We start from the raw sequence: 22,931 nt of genomic DNA on the forward strand, positions 1-22,931 counted from the left end.
TAAAGACAATGGCCAAATTTAGCTTAGCTACTTCAAAAGACTTTTGTTGGACTGTATCACTGGGGGGGTGGGGATCTGATTATCTCAGGCCTTTATTTAGCCATCACATTTTGGTTATACAGCATAGAAGAAGCTATTTTACTACTTACGTCGATACTCAGCTCCAAGTCTTAACATTAGTCGGATGGGAAACACTTTAGCCCAAGGAGTTTCCCATTTCTGGATGAGAATCCCAAACAAGTAAGGTGGGGTTGGGAGTACTAGGTCTTGCAGTGACTGGTAGGTAGATGTCACATATAAGAATCCACCATGTTCTTTACTGCCAAGGAAACTCTGACTGAAGAAGGAATGTCCCAAGTTGCCCACGACATTTCCTAAAACAAAAAGTTCATTAATTATTCTATCAATAAATCAATCATATTCTTAGTAATCATTATTACTTAACATTGGGCCAGACATGGCCAAACACTAATTCCCAAACTTTCATTATGAAAGACATGTTTATAATGTTGTTTTTTTAAAAAAGGTATTTTTTTTTAAAGATTTTCTTTTTATTTGACAGACAGAGATCACAAGTAGACAGAGAAGCAGGCAGAGAGAGAGGAGGAAACAGGCTCCCTGCTGAGCAGAGAGCCCAATGAGGGGCTCGATCCCAGGACCCTGGGATCATGACCTGAGCCGAAGGCAGAGGCTTTAACCCACTGAGCCACCCAGGCGCCCCAATAAAGGTATTTATTAAATGAAAATTTGTTTTCCAATGTTATCAGGGCCTCTGGTGAGCATGAAATAGCTTATGTCATCACACTGTAGAAGTCTACCTAGCCCAAAGCCAAAAATATTGATGCCTTCCTTAGATTGCACAGCTCTACTGTCTAAATTAGAAGTCTCAGGGTAAGAATTACTGCCGCAAAAGTCATTTAAAAAAATGTTGCTACTAGGTATCTGTTCTTGCAGAGCTTACAATCTCATTGGGTGAATAAAGTCAACTCACAAACATAACAAATTAAGAGTAAGTACAGTTATGTATGAGACATTGAGGGAAGAAAATTTACGGAGAAGGTAGTATCATAGGATTTGTGAGTGAGACAAATACGGGTGAGACAAATATGAATCATAATGTAGCGTTTATTTAAATTCATATTCTTTTTTTCCTTCTAGCTGCAAAAGCTCTTGACTAAGCACTTTCTAACTCAAATTTTTTTACGTGAAACAGTGACAAATCAGCCTTTCATTAAGAAGACATTTTCCTCAGTTTAGAATTACAAAAGAACTTCCCAACAGGAGCAGTCTCGTAACAGTAGATAGGTTCCCTAGACATGTGTAAACTTCTGATATTTCTGAAAGCAGTAACAGCAAATGCAGAAATCCTCATTGGCAAACTTAACACTTACTTTCCTGGAAAACTAGAGTCTGCTCACAGAACAGTTCAATGATGGCTCACTGATTCCTTGAGGGAAGTAGCAAGCTCTGATGATAGTAGGGTCCACAAGTGAAGAAAACAACTCCCCACAAAACTTGGAGAAGCTTTGTGGCTGAAGAGCCATGTTCACCTGAACATCATCATCTGCCAAAGACATTTATAGGCAGTCCTCTTGCCCCAGGATTAACCAAATCTGGCTGCACATTTGCGCTTCTGCGCCAGATCTATAAAAACAAAAAAAAATCCCCATATCCAGGAAGCAGTATGGTATTTTGGGAAAAAAGAAAAAAAATCACAGATTGTGGAGTCACAGAGGTATGGGTTGAATACTAGTTCAATCACTATTATGTGATTTGGGGACAAGTAATAGCTATGTAAAATGGAGAAAATTACAAATTTCAGATCTGTTGTGAAGAATAAATGATAGAATTTCTCCAAAATGCCTAACAGCACATGGCATACAATGTGTTCTCATAAACTTGCAGCTATTATTGTTATAATTTACATATACATATAATGATCAGCCAAGCATTATAGTATTTTCTTTGCTTTATCAAAGATTTTAGAATAAGAGTTGTATAAATTTTCATCTTTTAATCTGGGAGGAGAAGAATGGGAGGCAAAAGAGATGGAAGATATTTTTTCCATCTATAATGTACAGTACACAGTATCATTCCTCTAAAGTTCTAATGAGAGCATAATGTTTATGTTTAAGATTGGCTAGTGCATACAACTCAAAGGTGAAAACTATGTTGGCTTGGTACTCAACACATTCATTCATCATCCCTTTGGGGATTTCCCTATTAGAGACTGGATTATGTATGGATAATCTGTTACTGGTTATTTTTCCAGATACTACCTTTTTGCTTCTACCACCTAACAACCTCCTCCTCCCCATTTCAATCACACTCAGATTCCTCACTATGCTCCTTTATATTATAAAATATATGTTATCCTGTAAGCATCTATTTTCTTTAAAAAAATTTTAAGGTAAGTCTCTATCAATCTTAATGAGTGATTTCGTTTAGATTGTTACATACCACCTCATCTATAAACAAGTAGCATTCCACAGGTATATACCAGCAAAAATAAAACACTGGGTATGAGAATTTGACAAAGACAGGCTTTCACTGAAAATTTATCATTTTTTAAAATATTTTATTTATTTGATGGAGATCACAAGTAGATAGAGAGGCAGGCAGAGACAGAGAGAGGGAAGCAGCCTCCCTGCTGAGCAGAGAGCCCCATGTGGGACTTGATCCCAGGACCCCGAGATCATGACCTGAGCCGAAGGCAGTGGCTTAACCCACTGAGCCACCCAGGCGCCCATTTCACTGAAAATTTAATCTGGGGCTCTTGAACTCATAAAGTCTATTATAGATTTGTTTATACATGTACTTCTCTATGGAAACATTCAATACAATGAATCCACTGAATTAATTCTATATGCCCCAAGACCACTATGGAATCCATATAAATAAAATAGATACAAATTCTTGCTTCTGAGCTTAAATGACCTGACAAGTATATCAAAGGTTTTATAGCAATAGCTTACAAAGCAATTTCCCATGACTTTGATCAGATAATCATCAGATCAACATCAGGTGTCATTTCCCTGAACTTCTGGATTTTTATTTTACAAGTGAAGAAACTGAAGGTAGAGGTGAAGTGACTCTCAAAAGACACAAGGTAAAATAAGCAGCAAAGTAAGATCTAGAAAGCAGATCTTTCAATCTCCTAGTCTTTCCATATATCATACTATCTTTAAAATATATACATATACATATCGTAATCTGCAATTTTCCATCTTAAATTTGGAATTTTAACTTTGTTCAAAGTGCTTACAGCCACCTTCAAATTCGATTCAAATACAACTTTGTATCTAGCAACAGCTTCCTTTTGTTTCAAAGCATGTTATCCTCACAACTAACTCAAATGGAACAATTCCCAAACAAATGGTTCAAGAAATAGTAATATCGTGAATATTAACATATAACTAAACCTCAAACTATCAAAAGAATTTAGATAGTCCTTTGGTGTTCTTTGTAAGACAGTAAACTGCACTTAAGCAGGAGTACTTCAGAAAAGGTCATTTCCCCAGTTTAAAGCATCGTAAGATTTACCATGTAACTTCAAAAAGTTCAAAAGGCAGTTTACAGCTTTTTTAAGACATGGGATTTAGAGAAGATACAGCTGAATTCAAACCTGGGTTCAGCCACTAATCAACTATGTGTTTGATCTTTGGCAAGTTACTTAGACCCTTGGTGTCTCTCAGTTTCCTCATATGTAAAATGTAGACAAGAACAGTATGAATCACAGAGTTGTAGTTGAGAAAAAATGAAATAGTACACATAAAACAATTAATATGGCCTAGCACATAGTGAGTGCTCAAAAAGTACTAGAGAGGCAACTGGGTGGTGCAGTCCATTAAGCATTCAACTCTGGATTTCAGTTCCGGTCATGATCTCAGGATTGTGAGACTGAGCTCCGCATCAAGCTCCATACCTAGCAGGGAGTCTGCTTAAGACTCTCTCCCCCTCTCCCTCTGCCCCACCCTAAGCATGCACACTCGTGTCTTTCTCAAACAAATCTTTTAAAATAATGAAATAAATACTAGATATTAGTCTTAAATCAGTTCTTCGTAAATAGTCCATATTACTTTCTCATTGTCTGAAAAATTACTTTGCAAAAGCAGCAATACCATGGCTCCTTTTCTCATAGAAAGATACAAAATAAATTTAATTTACCAAAAAGATTCACAGTTAATTATAAAAAGAGACTAAAAATCCAAACCATGATATAACATCTTTAACTGGAAAAGCAATACAAGAAAATTATTGATGATGATGAAAACACCAATGAAGTTCCTCCTTCCCTGGAAACAGATGGATTAGGAAACATTTTTTTTTTCCTATTTTAAAGCTAAAAAAGTGACCTGCTTCAGAAATACTAAAGACTATAAGCAGTGAATTTTTATGGCCATGAGAAATAACAGCAAGCCACTAAAATACAAAACAATTACTGGACATTGATTGATCAATTACGCATTTACCATAGGATATATATTGTTAGATACTGGTCCAAAAAAGAAATAAAGATACATATATTAGCAAAATATTTTCTAAGGGCGCCTGGGTGGCTCAGTGGGTTGAGCCACTGCCTTCGGCTCAGGTCATGATCTCAGGGTCCTGGGATCGAGTCCCGCATCGGGCTCTCTGCTTGGCAGGGAGCCTGCTTCCCTCTCTCTCTCTCTCTCTGCCTGCCTTTCTATCTACTTGTGATCTCTCTCTGTCAAATAAATAAATAAAATCTTTAAAAAAAAATAAAAATAAACTTTAAAAAAAATATTTTCTAAGATGCACAAAACCTGATAGAGTTCCAGTCATTCCACAAATATTTACAGGACACCTATCATTTTTTAATACATGTCTTATCAATTATTTATATTCTTTGGGAGACTACTATTTTAAAATCTCTTTTTTCCCTCTTCTCTAATCCACCTATAATTTTTCTTCTAAATATTTGCAGGGATGGACAACTGGCAAGAGATGGTGGTTTAAATATATCTAAATACATTTCTTTCTAAGTCAACAGTGAATACGCACCTATATTCTTGGACAGAGATAAACCTCCACATTAAAAAATAAAAAATCAAACTCCATTGTATTTGAGGCCTATAATTTTATTAGTGACATTGTAAAATTAATAAAAATAAAATTCAAAAATAATTGCACCTTATTAATAACAGACACATTAGTAATATAGTACCTTAAAATTTATTTTGCCTTTTGATAAATCTACATAAGAAATTTGTTTGTTTTTTTTGACGATTTTACTTATTTATTTGACAGAGAGAGACACAGCGAGAGAGGGAGTAGAAGCAGGGTGAGTGGGAGGGGGAGAAGCAGGCTTCCCGCTAAGCAGGGAGCCCTATGCGGGACTCAATGCCAGGATCCTGGGATCATAACCTGAGCGGACGGCAGACGCTTAACAACTAAGCCATCCAGGCGCCCCTATATAAGAAATTTAAATTAACCAAAAGTTCATCTGGGTTAACCCAGCTGACTACAATTTAAAGATACAAGATAAGGAAGATTTTAGTAGTATTTTTTTTTCAAAGATATTAAATTATAGAAAGTTCCCAAGTAATCTGAATGAGTGACCCCTGGTATTTCTTTCTCAAGGACCAGAGACACTGGGGTCTCAGAAACACTCCCAGGTTGGCCTCAATAGAATTTACTCTTGTTTTCAAGTCCCAATGGGAACAAGAAGTCAGGAATAATAAGTATGGCATTTTTATTAACAGAAGTGTTCTCTCAGGACTCATTGTCTCTAGGTACTTCTCCACAAAATGACAAACAAAATACTTCCTAGTGACATCATATCAATTTATTGATTCCTTCAATCCACAGGTTCTTTTTATTAAGCTTCTTCAATGTGCCAGACTATTTGTTCTAAAGGCTGCTACACAGAGTTGAGCCAGATAGATAAGTCTTGCCCTCACAGAGCTTATATTCTAAAGGAGGAAGACAAATTAACAACATCAGTTAGTAAAGTTAGAGATAAATGTTTTATAGAAAATAAAACAAGGAAAGTAATGTAAAAGATTGGTAGGAAAAGGGGACAAAACGCTTCTTTAGCTAAGAGGGTCAGGGAAAAATGCTTTGAGGCAGAAACATTTGAGATCAAACCTGAATGAAGAGAAGATACCAACCGGTTAAGATCTGCAAAGGAGAGCATTCCAGGTCTAGGAACAGTAAGTACAAAAGCCAGTAGTTAGAAATGGTTTTGATGGGTTCAAAGGTCACAAAGGTAATCAATGTAGCTAAAGCAACTAAGGAGTAGTAAAAGATAAAGTCAAAGAAATCTTTAGATTAAATCAAATAGGATCTTATTGGCCAAAGGCATTTGGAGTTTATTCTAGTTGTAGTGGGAAACCTCCAGAAGGTTTAAAGCAGCTTCAATTGGGCCTTCATACCCACTACTATATTACACAAATATACTCTCAATTCAGAAGGATCAGATTTAGGATACCCAAAGAACAGCTGAGAGAAGATAAACATGTCTGCAAACATTAAGTTACAAATGACTGAAAGGGAACAAAAAGCATTTTTCAAAGATAAAAATGATTTCACTAAGTCAATCAGAGAAAGTTCATATGATCTCCCTGATATGAGGAAGTAGAGATGCAACATGCAAGGTTTGGGGGGTAGGAAAAGAATAAATGAAACAAGATGGGATCAGGAGGCAGACAAACCATGAGAGACTCTTACTGTCACAAAACAAACTGAGGGTGACCGGGGGAAGGGGGGACGGAGAGGATGGTGGGGTTGTGGACATTGGGGAGGGTATGTGATATAGTGAGTGCTTGAAGTGTGTAGACCTGGCAATTCACAGACCTGTACCCCTGGGGCTAATAAAACATTATATGTTCATAAAAAAATTAAAAATTTTTTAAAAAATGATTTCACTTGCAAGGTTAATATCTACATTCAGTGTTTATAATTTTAATTATCTTCTTGCCTTGTTCCAAAGTTAAATCTAAAAGCTGAAAGTTAATAACAGTGTAACCTTATTATGTCCATGTAAATATTAATCAGCTCACATTAATATTCCTCTTAAATGAATGAGTTTTTTTGAAGAGAGAATGTACTCTAGGATCCAGCACAAAAGGCCAAGAAAAAGTATCCAAAACAACAGTTGAGAGATCAAGACTGATTTCAGAGGTTCCAACATGAAAAAGGAGTTCCAAAAGAAGAAAATGTTGGAAATGAAAGAGAAGTAATATTCAGAGATAATAACCAAGAATTTTCCAAATGAAAGAAAGAAGTGTGTTTTCAGATCAAAACTACACTTTTGACACTAGGCAGCAAAAATAAAACTAAATCCCCATATATGTACACATAGAGATCAATGGAATAATAGAGAAAGAGACCTATACACAGAATACAAACTAATATTCAAAAACAGTATCAAGGTAATTCGGTGGCAAAGGACAGTCTTTTTAACAAATTGTGCTGAACAACTGGATGTCCATAAGCAAAAAAAAAAAAAAGAACTTTTGAGCTTTACCTCTATACCTCTGTAGGGACCAAGGGCAGGTTGGGCCACTTTGCCATGAAGATTAATTTGAGTTAAAAACCTATTAAAACCCAGCAGATTCAGGAACAGCTCTTTACCTTCCACACAACTGCCTACAAAAAATTTAAATAAAGGACCTAGTCTGGGAAGAGACCTACCTACAATATAATTACATTATACTATGAACTAGGTATGGCATATATGGAGGAACCTACCCAGGCCTGTCTGATCAAAGTTTTTTATCTCACACTGTTTCTGGGTGGCCCAAAAAAGATCTGAAACATTTACTCTTTTCCATCTTCCAGTGAATTGTATTCCTTCCCTCTGATGTCCCAGACCCCTGCCACCCCCTTCTCCTTAGTTCAGAATAACATATACATCTCACCTTGCCTGTTTTTGGAATTTCCATGTCTGTATGGATTATCCATACGTATGAATTAAATTTGATTTCTCCTGTTGATCTGTCTCTTGTCAAGATGATTTTTAGTTCAGCTAGAAGAATCCTGAAGAGAACAGGAAATTCTTACTCCCCAACACCTCACTCCCTGTGCAAATATCAACTCAAAATGAATTACAGATTTATGTAAGAGTTACAACTATAAAACTTTCGGATAAAAAATACAGGAGAAAATTTTTGTGACTTTGGGTTAAGGTAAATATTTCTTAAGAAACTAAAGTATAAACTATAAAAGAAAAAACCAATGAACTGGACTTCATCGAAGTTTAAAACTTATATACTTCAAAAGACAGTTAAGAAAATAAAAAGACAAGCCATGTCCTGGAATATATTTGCAAAATGCACTATCTGATAAAGGACTTTTATCCAAAATTTATAAAGTACTAAAAATTCATTAAGAAAACTCAATTTTTATTTTATTTTATTTTTTTAAAGATTTTATATATTTATTTGACAGATAGAGATCATAAGTAGGCAGAGAGGCAGGAGAGAGAGAGGGGGAAGCAGGCTCCCCGCTGAGAAGAGAGCCCGATGCGGGGCTCGATCCCAGGACCCTGGGATCATGACCGGCAGAGGCTTTAACCCACTGAGCCACCCAGGCGCCCCAAGAAAACTTAATTTTTAAATGTGCAAAAGAAGAGCTACAGATGGTAAATAAGCGTATGAAACAATGCTCATACCACTAGTCATTAAGGAAATGCAAATTAAAATTACAATGAGGTGCTACAACACACTCATTAGAAAAGCAAAAAAAAAGGTTTTTTTTGTTTTTTTTTTTTTAGAGGCACTATCAAGTGCTGGCAAGGATCCAGAATAATTGAAACTTCATACATTGCAGGTAAATGTATAAAGTACAGTACATACATACATACAATCATATGCATGAATCTCAAAAGCATTATGCTAAATGAAATAAGCTAAATACAAACGTGCGATTCTATTAATGAAGCCTTCTGGAAAATACAAAACTAAAGGGAATGAAATCATATTGGTAGTTGCCAGGAGCAGATGCAAAGGGGAGGGGAATAAATAAAAAGGGACATGAAACAAGGTTTAGAGATGATGGAAATGTTGTGTATGCTGATTTTGGTGGTGGTTACATGACTATATCTGTTCATCCATACTCATTAAACTATGTCTGAGAAGGTGAATATTACTGTGTATAAGTTACACCTCAATAAACCTGACTATAAAAACTCACAGAAAACTTTGTAATAGACTTACACAAAATTAAGGATAAAAAGAAAATCCTAAAAGCCCAAGAGCAGAAAAAGAAAAGCAAAAAAAAAAAAAAAACAAAACTAGACTAAAGGAGATGCCAAAAGACAACAGAGTCGTATCTTCAAAGTACTTGCTAAGGGGAGGTAAAAGGAATAAAGTAAGGAATAACGGAACAAAGAGGAAAGGAAGGGAAAATATCCGTTACCCTAGAATTTTGTAACCAATGAATTATTCAAGAGGGATGGTAAAATTTAAAAATTTCAGACATACAAAGGCTAATAGAGTTTATGAACCACAAAGCTTCATTAAGAGAACTAAAAGATGTATTTCAGCAAGAAAAGCAAGTTCAAATGGAAAAACAAGATACTGAAATAACAGATATGGAGAAAATATAATGGCAAATTTAGTAATTTTGATTGAACTGAATAATGATAGTGATCTTTGATACTGACACTGAATACTAAACTGATAATGAAATATAAATAAAAACATATTTTTCTTTTACAACAAAAGGCAAACAAACTATAGGGAACAACAGTAAGACTGGTGAAGATACCAAATGAGTAAAGTATGTTTCAGGTCTGTGTCATGCTTGGGAGGACAAAAATCCTGTGTGGGAGGCAGAATTCTGTCTGCCTCCTATACATATGCCTTGTTTAATTCCCTCTCCTTGAGCGATGGCAGCACGTATGGATATAATGGAATGTACCCCCAAAGTCAGGTTACTAATCAGTGGGCTTTGAGTTAATCAGTAGGGAGATTATCAGCATGAGCTGATAAAACTAGATCTAGGGGTCAGAGATTCAAAGCAGAGACATACTCCTGCTGACCTGGAAGAAAGGAAACATCATTGTTGTAAACTATCCATGGAGCCAGGAAGCCATGGAACTGCAGGCAGCCTCTGGGAGCCAAGAGGATTACCCAGCCAATAGCTATCAAGAAAATGCCACCATCTAGGTCTGTGATTTAGATAAATATTTAACACCTCTCATTTTCCTCATCTAAAAAACAAAGAGTTTGTAGATGATCTAAGATACCTCCTAGTCCCAGTATTTTATGAGGTGTGAAATGATTCCTAGTTGAGGAGGGACTCTTATGGCTCACTTGCTTATGCCTCTGAAATGCTATTTACTCAGATATATATGCACATGCCCCCATCTATATTATAGATAACATTTAAAACAGCTTACATGAGTTATAGTCTGACTTTAGACATCACCATTATTTTACTATCACTTCAAAGTAATTTTGTTGTAGAAATTTTGCATTTTAATCTGATAGTTCAAAATAAATTCTACTGATATATAAGGATAATTCTGAAAAGTGAGTAACCACTTATGGTAACATATATTTTAATGACTCATGCAATGATTCTCAGCCTTTCCTTGTTGGTATTTCTCAGAGTTGCAGTCACAGCTCTAGTCTCCTCTAGGGACCTAACCCATTCACAACCACAGCTTCAACAATCGCATAAAAGCTAGGTCTCCCAAATCTCAGATCTACTACCTGAGGTCCATACCCATACATTCATTGTCCATTTGCATAAAGCATCTGTTGTCAATATTTCAAATTCAACACACTGGACAAAGAATCAGCCTCCCACTCCTCTGCCAAATCTGTTCTTCTATTTCTGTTCTTCTATTTATTATCTTGATGAATAAGAACAAAGTCCACTCAGATGTCCAAGTCAGAAATCTGAAGCCACTTGGACTTGTCCCCTCCCACCCCTCACATTTAGTTACCAAACACTACTGAACTGACACATCACTGTCTTTTATTTCTTCTCAATAGTCTTTGTTCCTACTGCTATTACTTAATTACTTTATTAAATCCTGATAATTTAATTCCTTACTGGATCCTGACAATAGATTTTTTAAATCAATTTTTTAAAAAGATTTTATTTATTTATTTGACAGAGAGAGCGATCACAAGGAGGCAGAGAGGCAGGCAGAGAGAGAGCGGGAAGCAGGCTCCCTGCCCAGCAGAGAGCCTGATGTGGGACCCGATCCCAGGACCCTGAGATCACGACCTGAGCCGAGGGCAGAGGCTTTAACCCACTGAGCCACCCAGGCGCCCCCTGAAAATCAATTTTAAAATAACAAAGTATAGGTGAGGATGTAGAGAAAAGAGACCCTTATGAACCATTGCTGGGAATGTAAACTGGTGCAGTCACTAAGGAAAACAGCATGGAGGTTCCTCAAAAATAAAAAATACAACTGGGGTCCCTGGATGGCTCAGTCAGTTGAGTGTCTGACTCCTGATTTTGGCTCAAGTCATGATCTCAGGCTCCTGGGATTTAGCCCTGCACTCAGTGTGGAGTCTGCTTAGGATTCTCTCTCTCCCTCTCTCTCTCTGCCCCTCCCTCTCTCCCACTATCTCTCTAAAATAAATAAATAAAATCTTTAAATAAATAAATATAGGATTTTGTGTAAGATGGCAGAGAAGTAGGAGACCCTGTTTCAACCAGTCCCCTAAAGTGAGCTAATTATCTACCAGAACACTCTGAACACCCATGAAACCAGCTTGAGATATAGAATTATACACTTCTGAATCTCCACAGGGGCAGAAGACACCAGTGGACAGGTAAAGCGTACTAGGAATGATCCGACTGATATCAGAGGATAAACAGGAGGAGGAGGGAGCCACCAGAAGCAACCCATTAGAAAATAATACCCCAATACAAAAGTGCCCTGTGATTGGGGACCAGCATTGACTTGGAGTCTAGCTAAAAGTACTCAAAAAGAGCAAAAGATCTTAAAGGGCAACTGGTGGAATTGGGCAGTCGCCTGCACAGGCCTAAGCCCTGGACCCAGATTGGCCACTGCCGGCAACCACAGGTGCCAGAGAAAGTGCGTCAGCAGCAGAGCCTCCAGTTCCTGGTCCCAGAGCCCCCAGGGTTGAGAAGCTTAAGGCAGTCTGGTGGGCACTCTCTAGAACCATAACCTTTTGCATTCTGTGTTCATTGTGCAACCGGGATCTGAAACATGCTCCCCACCCGTGCCTGAGAGTGTTCTGTGTGGGAGCTAGCTGGTGGTCTATAGGACCGCCGGACAATCTGAACACTCCCAACTTGGACTTGAAAGAACTACCCCAGACAGCAGTCCAGGCAAAGGCAGCCACTGGAAGCAGGCTACCCAGACCAATATCACTCACAGTTATGGCACGGGGGTGCAGGGACAGGCGGGCACTTCAGGCAACCAGAGACCATCGCTGGGGACTAAATCTCCGAAAAGCCACGAAAAGCCACCAAATAACAAAAACCTCCAGAGAACAAAAGCCTGAAAAACCGGTTTCCACAGAGCCCAGCCCTTTGATAGGGAGCAGGACTCAACCCAAGCAAGACTGACTAAAAAACAACGCAGCAGGCCCCTCCCCAGAAAGCCAGCCAAAAGAAGGAGCAAAAGAAACAGGACAACCACCACTGGGTCCCTATAAAACTGTAAAACCCCAATATCAGGGGAAAACAATTTAGCTCCCGGTATTGTCCTACAACCTGTATATTTCATAGTGCTACTTTTTTTTTTAAAAGATTTTATTTATTTGTCAGAGAGAGAGAAAGTACAGGCAGGCAGAGTGGCAGGCAGAGGCAGAGGGAGAAGCAGGCTCTCTGCGGAGCAAGCTTCCCGACGAGCAAGGAGCCGGATGCAGGACTCGATCCCAGGACGCCAGGACCATGACCCGAGCCGAAGGCAGCTACTTAACTGACTGAGCCACCCAGGTATCCCACTACTTTTATTTTTTATTCATTCTCACTATTCTTGTTCTTTTTAATTTCTTTTAACCTACTTACCATTACAACTAGAGGTTTAATACAACATATTCCACCATAACCTTTGAACTTGAACTTTTTTTATACATATACCTGTATTTTTCTTTTCCTTTTCTATTTTATTTCTTTTTAATATAAATATAGATATAAGCTTCAAGGTAATCGTCTTTCCCTAATCAATACTACCCCTATATATAAACCACTTTTAATCTCCCTCTATCTCTGGAAAGTTGAGTCTTTTAACAAAGATATCAGGATACACCCAGGAAGAATCAAAATAACCCTCCTTGCCCATAACCACCCTCCCATCTTCTTCTTCTGTCAGTGTTTCTGTGTATTTGTTTTTGTTCTGGGATTACATAAATCTCATCCTTGGGGTTCGTTTTGGCTGGGTTCTTTTTTTTTTTTTTTTCTTGTCATTTACTTTTTGTTTGTCCATTTTTGTTTGTATACCTTATAAATCTTACCTTTGGGGCCCATTCTGGCTGGGTCTTCTCTTTTTTTTCTGTCTCTCTCTTTCTCTCTCTTTTTCTTTTTTTCTTTATGGTGGTGACTTCCGATTGCTCAGAAGCATTCGAGGGTGCACCTTGCCTGGATCGCAGTTGATATATTCAGCTATACATCCCCTCAACCACCTCTCACCAAAATGACTAGGAGGAGGAACACCCAACAGAGGAAAAATTCAGAGACTGTGCCCTCTCCATCAGAGCTATTGGATATGGACATAAACAGTATATCTGAAAGGGAATTCAGGGTAACAATTATCCAGGCAATGGCTAGGTTCGAGAAAATCATTAGTGACTACATGGAATCCGATTAAAGCAGAAGTGAAAGGCACCAAGGAAGAAGTTAAAAATGCTATCAATGAGATCCAATCTAATCTAAATACTCTAACAGCTAGGGTAACTGAGGCAGAAGATAGAATTAGTGATCTAGAGGACAAACTGATAGAGAAAAAGGATCAGGAGGAGCCCTGGAACAAACAGCTTAAAGCCATGAAAACAGAATTAGGGAAATAAATGATGCCATGAAATGTTCCAGTGTCAGAATTATTGGGATCCCTGAGGGGGAGGAGAAAGAAAGAAGACTAGAAGATATAGCTGAACAAATTCTCCACGAAAATTTTCCCAATATGGGGAATGGAACCAACGTTCATGTCCTAGAGGTAGAAAGATCAACCCCCAAGATGAACGACCTCGAGGCACCTGATTACAAGACTGATGAATCATAATTTTAGACAAGAGATCTCAGAGCAGCTAGGGGGAAGAGATTCCTTATATACAGAGGAAGGTCCATCAATAACGTCAGACCTGTCCACAGAAACCTGGCAAGCCAGAAAGGGCTGGCAAGACATATTCAGGGCACTAAATGAGAAGAACATGCAGCCAAGAATACTTTACCCACAAGGCTGACATTCAAAATGGATGGAGAGATAAAGAGCTTCCAAGACCAGTAAGGTTTAAAAGAATATGTCACCACCAAGCCAGCCTACAAGAAATATTAAGCGGGGATTCTATAAAAGAAGAAAGAACCACCCCCCCAACAAATAAATAAAGAAAGAAGAAAGAACCCAAGAGTGTCATAAAACAGAAATTTACAAAGACAATCTATAGAAACAAGGACTTCACAGGCAACATGATGTCAATAAAAACGTCTCTTTCAATAATCACTCTCAACGTGAACAGCCTAAACCCTCCCATAAAACAGCACAGGGTTGCAGATTGGATAAAATGACAGGACCTGTCCATATGCTGTCTACAAGAGACCCATTTGGAACCTAAGGATATATCCAGACTGAAAGTGAAGGGATGGAGAAGCATCTTTCATGCCAATAGGCCTCAAAAGAAAGCTGGGGTAGTGATTCTCATATCAGATAAATTAGATTTTAAACTGAAGACTGTGAGATAAAGAAGGACACTATATCATTCTTAAAGGGTCTATCCACCAAGAAGATCTAACAATTGTAAATATTTATGCCCCCAATACGGGAGCAGCCAACTACATAAGATGACTGTTAATCAAGATAAGGAGTCAGACTGATATGAATACATTAATAGTAGGGAATCTTAACATGCCACTCTCAGTAACAGACAGATCATCCAAGCAGAGAATCAATAAAGAAACAAGAGCACTGAATGACACTGGGCCAGATGGACCTCATAGATATATACAGAATATTCCACCCTAAAATAACAGAATACTCATCCTTCTTGAGCGCACATGAAACTTTCTCCAGAATAAACCAAATTTGGGTCACAAATCAGGGCTCAACTGATACCAAAATTGAGATTATTCCCTGCATATTCTCAGACCACAATGCTTTGAAACTGGAACTCAACCACAAGAAAAAGTTTGGAAGGAATTCAAACACTTGGAAGCTAAAGACCACCCTGCTTAAGAATGTTTGGATTAGGGGCTCCTGGGTGGCTCAATGGCTTAAGCCTCTGCCTTTGGCTCGGGTCATGATCTCAGGGTCCTGGAATCGAACCCCGCATCGGGCTCTCTGCTCAGCGGGGAGCCTGCTTCCCCCTTTCTCTCTGCCTGCCTCTCTGCCTAGTTGTGATCTCTCTTTCTGTCAAATAAATAAAAAAAATATTTTTTTTTTTTAGATTTTATTTATTTATTTGACAGACACAGATCACAAGTATGCAGAGAGGCAGGGAGAGAGAGAGGGAGAAGCAGGCTCCCCGTTGAGCAGAGAGCCCGATGCGGGGCTCGATTCCAGGACCCTGAGATCATGACCTGAACCGAATGCAGAGGCTTTAACCCACTGAGCCACCCAGGCGCCCCAAATAAATAAAATCTTAAAAAAAAAAAAAAAAAGAATGTTTGGATTAACCAGGAAATCAAAGAAGAACTTAGACAATTCATGGATTCATGGAAACCAATGAGAATGAAGACACTTCGGTCCACAATCTATGGGATATGACAAAGGCGGTCCTAAGGGGGAAATACATAACCATCCAAGCCTCCCTCAAAAAAATGAAAAATCCAGATTACGCCAGCTCTCTTTACACCTTAAAGAACTGAAGAATCAACAACAAATTAAGCCAACCCCACACAAAAGAAGGGAAATAATCAAGATTAGAGCAGAGATCAATGAGATAGAAACTAGAGATACAGTAGAACACATCGATGAAACAAGAAGCTGGTTTTTTGAAAGAATCAGTAAGATCAATAAACCATTGGCCAAACTAATCCAAAAGAAAAGAGAGAGGACCCAAATTAATAAAATTATGAATGAAAAGGGAGAGATCATGACTAACACCAAGGAAACAGAAACAATCAGCAGATGATCAATAGTTATATGCCAATAAGTTAAGCAACCTGGATGGAATGGATGCATTCCTGGAAACCTATAAACTTCCAAAACTGAATCAGGAATAAACTGACAACCTGAATAGACCAATATCTAGTAACGATACTGAACCAGTGATCAAAAACCTCCCAAAAAACAAGAGCCCAAGACCTGACAGATTCCCTGGAGAACTCTACCTAACATTCAAAGAAGAAATAATACCTATTCTCCTGAAGCTGTTTCAAAAGATAGAAACAGAAGGAAAACTTCCAGATTCTTTTTATGAAGACAGCATTACCCTGATCCCCAAACCAGGCAAGACCCCACCAAAAAGGAGAATTTCAGATCAATATCCCTGATGAATATGGATGCCAAGATTCTCAACAAGATCCTAGCTAATAGGATCCAACAGTGCATTAAAAAGATTATCCACCATAACCAGGTGGGTTTTGTCCATGAGATGCAAGGGTGGTCCAACATTCACAAATCAATTAATGTGATAGAACAGATCAATAAGAGAATAGAGAAGAACCACATGGTCCTCTCAATTGATGCAGAAAAAGCATTTGACAAGATACAGCATCCGTTCCTGATTAAAACTCTTCAAAGTATTGGGATAGAGGGAATATTCCTCAACTTCATAAAATCTATCTATGAAAAACCCACAGTGAATATCATCCAATGGGGAAAAGATGACAGCCTTCCCTTTGAGATCAGGAACATGACAAGGATGCCCACTCTTGCCACTGTTGTTCAACGTAGTACTAGAAGTCCTAGCAACAGCAATCAGACAACAAAAAGAAATAAAAGGTATTCAAATTGGCAAAGAAGAAGTCAAACTCACTCTCTTCGCAGATGACATGATAACTTTATTAGGAAAACCCAAAAGACTCCACCCCCAAACTACTAGAACTCATAAAGCAATTCAGTAACGTGGCAGGATACAAAATCAATGTACAGAAATCAGCTGCTTTCTTATACACTAACAATGAAAAAATAGAAAGGGAAATTAGAGAAGAGATTCCATTTACTATAGCAATAAGGACCATAAGATACCTGGGAATAAACCCAACCAAAGAGGTAAAAGATCTGTACTCGAGGAACTACAGAACACTCATGAAAGAAACTGAAGAAGACACAAAAAGATGGAAGAGCATTCCATCCTCATGGATCAGAAGAATAAACATTATTAAAATGTCTATACTGCCTAGAGCAATCTATACTTTCAATGCCATCCCGATCAAAATTCCACCGGCATTCTTCAAAGAGCTGGAACAAACAATCCTAAAATTTGTATGGAACCAGAAGAGATCCCGAATTGCTAAGGAAATGTTGAAAAAGAAAAACAAAACTGGGGGGATGATGTTGGCTGATTTCAAGCTTTACTGCAAAGCTGTGATCACCAAGATAGCATGGTACTGGCACAAAAACAGACGCATAGACCAGTGGAATAGAGTAGAAAGCCCAGATATGAACCCTCAACTCTATGGTGAAATAATCTTTGACAAAGCAGGAAAAAATACACAGTGGAAAAAAGTCTCTTCAATAAATGGTGCTCGGAAAATTGGACAGCTCTGTGTAGAAGGAAACTTGACCATTCTCTTATACCATACACAAAGATAAACTGGAAATGGGTAAAAAACCTCAACAAGAAGCAGGAATCTATCAAAATCCTAGAGGAGAACACAGGCAGTAACCTCTTCGACATCAGCCACAGCAACTTCTTTCAAGACATGTCTCGAAAGGCAAAGGAAACAAAAGCGAAAAGGAACTTTTGGGACTTCATCAAGATCAAAAGCTTCTGCACAGCAAAGGAAACAGTCAACAAAACAAAGAGGCAACCCACGGAATGGGAGAGGATATTTGCAAATGACACTACAAAGGACTGATATCCAAGATCTACAAAGAACTCCTCAAACTCAATACACACAAAACAGATAATCATGTCAAAAAATGGACAGAAGGGGCACCTGGTTGGTTCGGTGGGTTAAAGCCTCTGCCTTTGGCTCAGGTCATGATCTCAGGGTCCTGAGATCAAGGTCCGCATCAGGCTCTCTGCTCAGCAGGGAGCTTGCTTCTTCCTCTCTCTGCCTGCCTCTCTGCCTACTTGTGATCTCTCTCTCTCTGTCTCAAATAAATAAATAAATTTTTTAAAAAATGGACAGAAGACATGAACAGACACTTTAAAGAAGACTTACAAATGGCCAACAGACACATGAAAGTATGTTCATCATCATTAGCCATCAGGGAGATTCAAATCAAAACCACACTGAGATACCACCTTACACCAGTTAAAATGGCCAAAATCAACAAAACAGTAAACAACAAGTGTTGGAGAGGATGTGGAGAAAGGGGAACCCTCTTACACTGTTGGTGGGAATGCTAGTTGGTGCAGCCACTTTGGAAAACAGTGTGGAGATTCCTTAGGAAATTAAAAATAGTTACCCTATGACCTTGTAATTGTACTACTGGGTATTTACCCCAAAGATACAGATGGAGTGAAAAGAATGGCCATCTGTACCCCAATGTTTATAGCAGCAATGGCCATGGTCGCCAAACTGTGGAAAGAACCAAGATGCCCTTCAACGGACGAACGGATAAAGAAGATATAGTCCATATATACAATGGAGTATTATGCCTCCGTCAGAAAGGATGAACAACCAACTTTTGTATCAACATGGATGGGACTGGAAGAGATTAAGGTGAGTGAAATAAGTCAAGCAGAGACAGTCAATTATCTTATGGTTTCACTTACTTGTGGAGCATAAGGAATAGCACGGAAGACACTGGGAGATGGAGAAGAGAAGAGAGTTGGGAGAAATCGGAAGAGACAAACCATGAGAGACTGTGGACTATGAGAAACAAACTGAGGGTTTTGGAGAGGGAGGTGGGGGATGGGTGAGCCTGGTGGTAGGTATTAAGGAGGGCATGTATTGCATGGAGCACTGAGTGTGGTGCATGAACAATGAATTTTGGAACACTGAAAAAAATAAATAAATAAACATAAAAGACAGAACTACCATAAGATCCAGCAATTCCACTTATGGGTATTTATCTGAAGAGCATGAAAACACTAACTTGAAAAGAGATCTGCAGCCCATGTTTGTTACAACATCATTTACAATAGCCAAGACATGGAAACAACCTAAGTGTCTATCAACAGGTGACTGGATAAAGAAAATGTGATGTATATATACACTGTGGGATATTTTTCTGCCATTAAAAAAAAAAATTCTGTCACTTGCAACATGGATGGAACTCAATGGCATTATTTTAAGTAAAATAAGCTAGACAGAGAAAGACAAATAACATATGATTTCACATTTATATATAGAATCTAAAAAACAAACAAAAAACCATAGGACACCTAGATACAGAGAACAGATTGGTGGGGAAGGATGGGGGTTGAGAGGGTGGGTAAAATCAGTGGAAGAGGTCAAAGGTACAAAATTCCAGTTGTAAGATAAATTAGTAGTAAGGGTGTATATACAGCACAGGAACCATAGTTAACAACACTACTGTATATCTGAAAGCTGCTAATAGAGTAGATCTTAAAAGTTTTCATCAGCAAGAAAAAAAAACTGTGAAAATGGATGTTAACTAGACTTACTGTGATCATTTCACAGTAAATACAAATATCAAATCATTATATTTTACATCTGAAACTAATAGTACATCTCAATTATATCTCAATAAAAAATACTTAAGTCAATCTTACTGGGGTATAAATTTCATGCAATAAAACCCAGAGATTTTAAGTATATGGTTTTGACAAATGTAAACATTCATGTAACCACCACCCCTATAACTACATAAAATATTTATATAATCCCAGAAAATTCCCAGGGCCCCTCTGTAGTCATTTGCAACCCCTGTACCCCCAACTCACCCCAGGTAAACACTGATCTAATTTCTATCACCACAGATTCAGTTTGCCTGTTCTGGAGAATCATGTAAATAGAATCACATAATAGGTACTTTTTTGTGCCTGGCTTCTTTTGTTCAGCACAATGGCTGTGATATTCATCCATGTTGTTGTATGTATCAGCAGTTTGTTTTTATTGTTGAGCAATATTCTAGTGCTTATCCACTATATTTTTTTGTTTATCTACTGTAACTGCTTCTTAACTCGCTCTACCTGCCAGCAGATACATAGTCTTTGATCCATTTTCATATTGCTTCTGAAGTCATCTTTATAAAATGCAAATCTGCCTGTGTCACTCATCTTTTTTCAGTTGTTCCTCATTGCCTACTCAATAAAAGATGGACCCCTGAACAAGATTTTCATGAACTTCCCATGCTTTAGCACCTAATTCCTCCTCAAAACCCACATGAATATAACAGTTGCTTGGATCCCCAATGCCATTTCACTATTTATAGTTTTTATATGTGAATCCATCCAAATCAGGGAGAAAAGTGACTGTTTCCAGTCATTTCTGGAAATAAATTTAGGTCCTGAGTATTATATAGCCTGAAGGCTCTAAATGAATTCATATTAATTCCATACATTTCGGAACTGACACAGTAAATACTAAAGTATACTTCAGAGGTATGTGGTAAGTTGTTGATGTATTGTCTTGTCCTCATGTAATATAACACAAATCATCACAAAGACTAAGACATAAAGGTATAATCTTTTATGGATAAGCTATAATCACACTAAAGATACAATTTTATATCCTGCTTTTGTCCTTACTTCAAGAGCATTTTCTGTGTTGTTATACTCTATTCATAAATATTACTTTTGATGGCTAAAAAATGTTTGAAAAAAGAAGCATACATCTAATTAGTATAACACAGTTTTAAGCCTATCTCCTATAGCTGGCATTTAGGTTACCGCTCAATTTTTGTGTTAAATTTAAGTAATGCTGAAATAAACACTTCATGTATAAGTATATATTGTACAATTTAGATAATTTTTTTTTTTGGGCACAGAACCCCACAAGGGGAATTACTATATTCAGAAAGTATAAATAGGGGTGCCTGGGTGGCTCAGTGGGTTAAGCCTCTGCCTTCAGCTCAGGTCGTGATCCCACAGTCCTGGGATCCGAGCCCCATATTGGGCTGTCTGCTCGGCGTGGAGCTTGCTTCCTCGTCTCTCTCTGTCTGCTTCTCTGCCTACTGTCAAATAAATAAAATCTTAAAAAAAAAAAAGTATAAATAATTTATGGTTTTAATATATTTATAAAATATCACCATGTAATACACAGAAATAATTTTAATACCCTGGTCAACCTCATTCCCCTTTCCAAGCCTTGTTCCTCAGAGACAATCTTTATTATTCATTTGTTATAGTTATTATATTACTCTTTCCCTATTTACAACCACAGATACCGTTTTTTTACTTCCTGTTATGATAATGAAAATTTAGCTCAACTACACCACTTTTTACCTACTCTGTTAAATCAGAGGAGGTTAATTTTGTAATGCCAAATAATACACATAAATATATTTCTTCTCTCTCAACTTATAATGTCTTTTTATTAGTATCCTTAGTCTTTTCCAGTAGCTATGCATCTACTTTTACATTGGTAGGGCAAACAATATTTATAATTTATTTTGAAACCATAATAAAGTTGCTCATGTCAGTGGTTTTTAAAACCTGAAAATTAAATAAAGAATATTTACATTATGATTATATAGATATTGTTAACTGAAGAAACATTCAGTAAGTTATGATTATGCTTCTTTTTACCAGGTACCAATATCATGATCCCTAACCCACTCAAAGAAAAATATTCTTACATTATGGTCAATGGATTATCTTGTAACTTTGATTCCAGCCTTTATAAAACAGTAACAGCCACACGAGGTAAAGTACTAAAATTTATATTTCCTTAAGCCTTAGCAAGTTCTAACTTGCTGCTGATACCAAAGTCCAATGCCAGGCTTCCAAATTAATGACTATTATTTTGCATCTGAGTCCAAAAATTTTTATCATTTTTTTTAAAAAAGATTTTATGTATTTATTTGACAGAGAGAGCACAAGCAGAGGGAGGGGTAGAGGGAGAAGCAGGCACCCTGCTAAGTAGGGAGCCGATTCAGGGCTTGATATCAGGACCCCAGGAGCACACCATGAGCAGAAGGCAGACGTTTAACCAACTGATCCACCCCAGTGGATGGATCACCTTTTTTTTTTTTTTTAAAAGTATGCTCCATACTCCAGCTTGGAGCCAAGCATGGGGCTTGAATTCATGACCCCGAGATCAAACCTGAGCTGAAATCAAGAGTTGGATGCTTAACCAACTGAGCCACCCAGGCACCCCCCGAAATTTTTATTGTCTTATAAAGGGTGCAGAAAAAGTCATAAAGCATTCCCACCTGCCAGAGCATCCCGATAAAGCTGCACAAAATGATTAAAGATATCCTTCGGCAAACACTTTTCATCTGGTAGACACTGAAGAAGGATGACTATCTCAGATTGACCCACTGCATGCATTCCCTTGGTTGTGAAACACCAGCACTTCCTGTTCACATCTATGAATGGAATAAAAATATAAAAGTAAGACATTCTCCTCAATTCTTACCTTTAAAAAAAGCATAAAAATCTGTTAAAATATAGCAAAGAATAAAATGTATTATACTGAATCTGTACAATTCAACTGTGAACTATTAATGCACTGAGCCAAAGAACCAATGAAGAAAATAAAATATACGAATGCCTCTGGCTTAAACAAATACTTAG

At 37.7% G+C, this 22,931-nt stretch overlaps 1 protein-coding gene across 3 annotated transcripts in view; it reads right to left on the reverse strand.

Moving 5' to 3' along the window:
• Positions 1-22,931, reverse strand: part of ZFYVE9 (zinc finger FYVE-type containing 9) — a 204,249-nt gene that overhangs the window by 46,074 nt on the left and 135,244 nt on the right. For all 3 annotated transcript variants that reach the window (XM_045998099.1, XM_045998090.1, XM_045998108.1), the window contains 2 exons: positions 22,568-22,723; positions 150-374 (listed from right to left, as the gene is read on the reverse strand). In XM_045998099.1, coding sequence (XP_045854055.1) covers positions 150-374; positions 22,568-22,723 — 381 coding nt within the window. The remainder of the gene's footprint in view (positions 1-149; positions 375-22,567; positions 22,724-22,931) is intronic.

Source organism: Meles meles, chromosome 1, assembly GCF_922984935.1.
Source record: "Meles meles chromosome 1, mMelMel3.1 paternal haplotype, whole genome shotgun sequence".
NCBI classification, from domain to species: Eukaryota; Metazoa; Chordata; class Mammalia; order Carnivora; family Mustelidae; genus Meles; species Meles meles.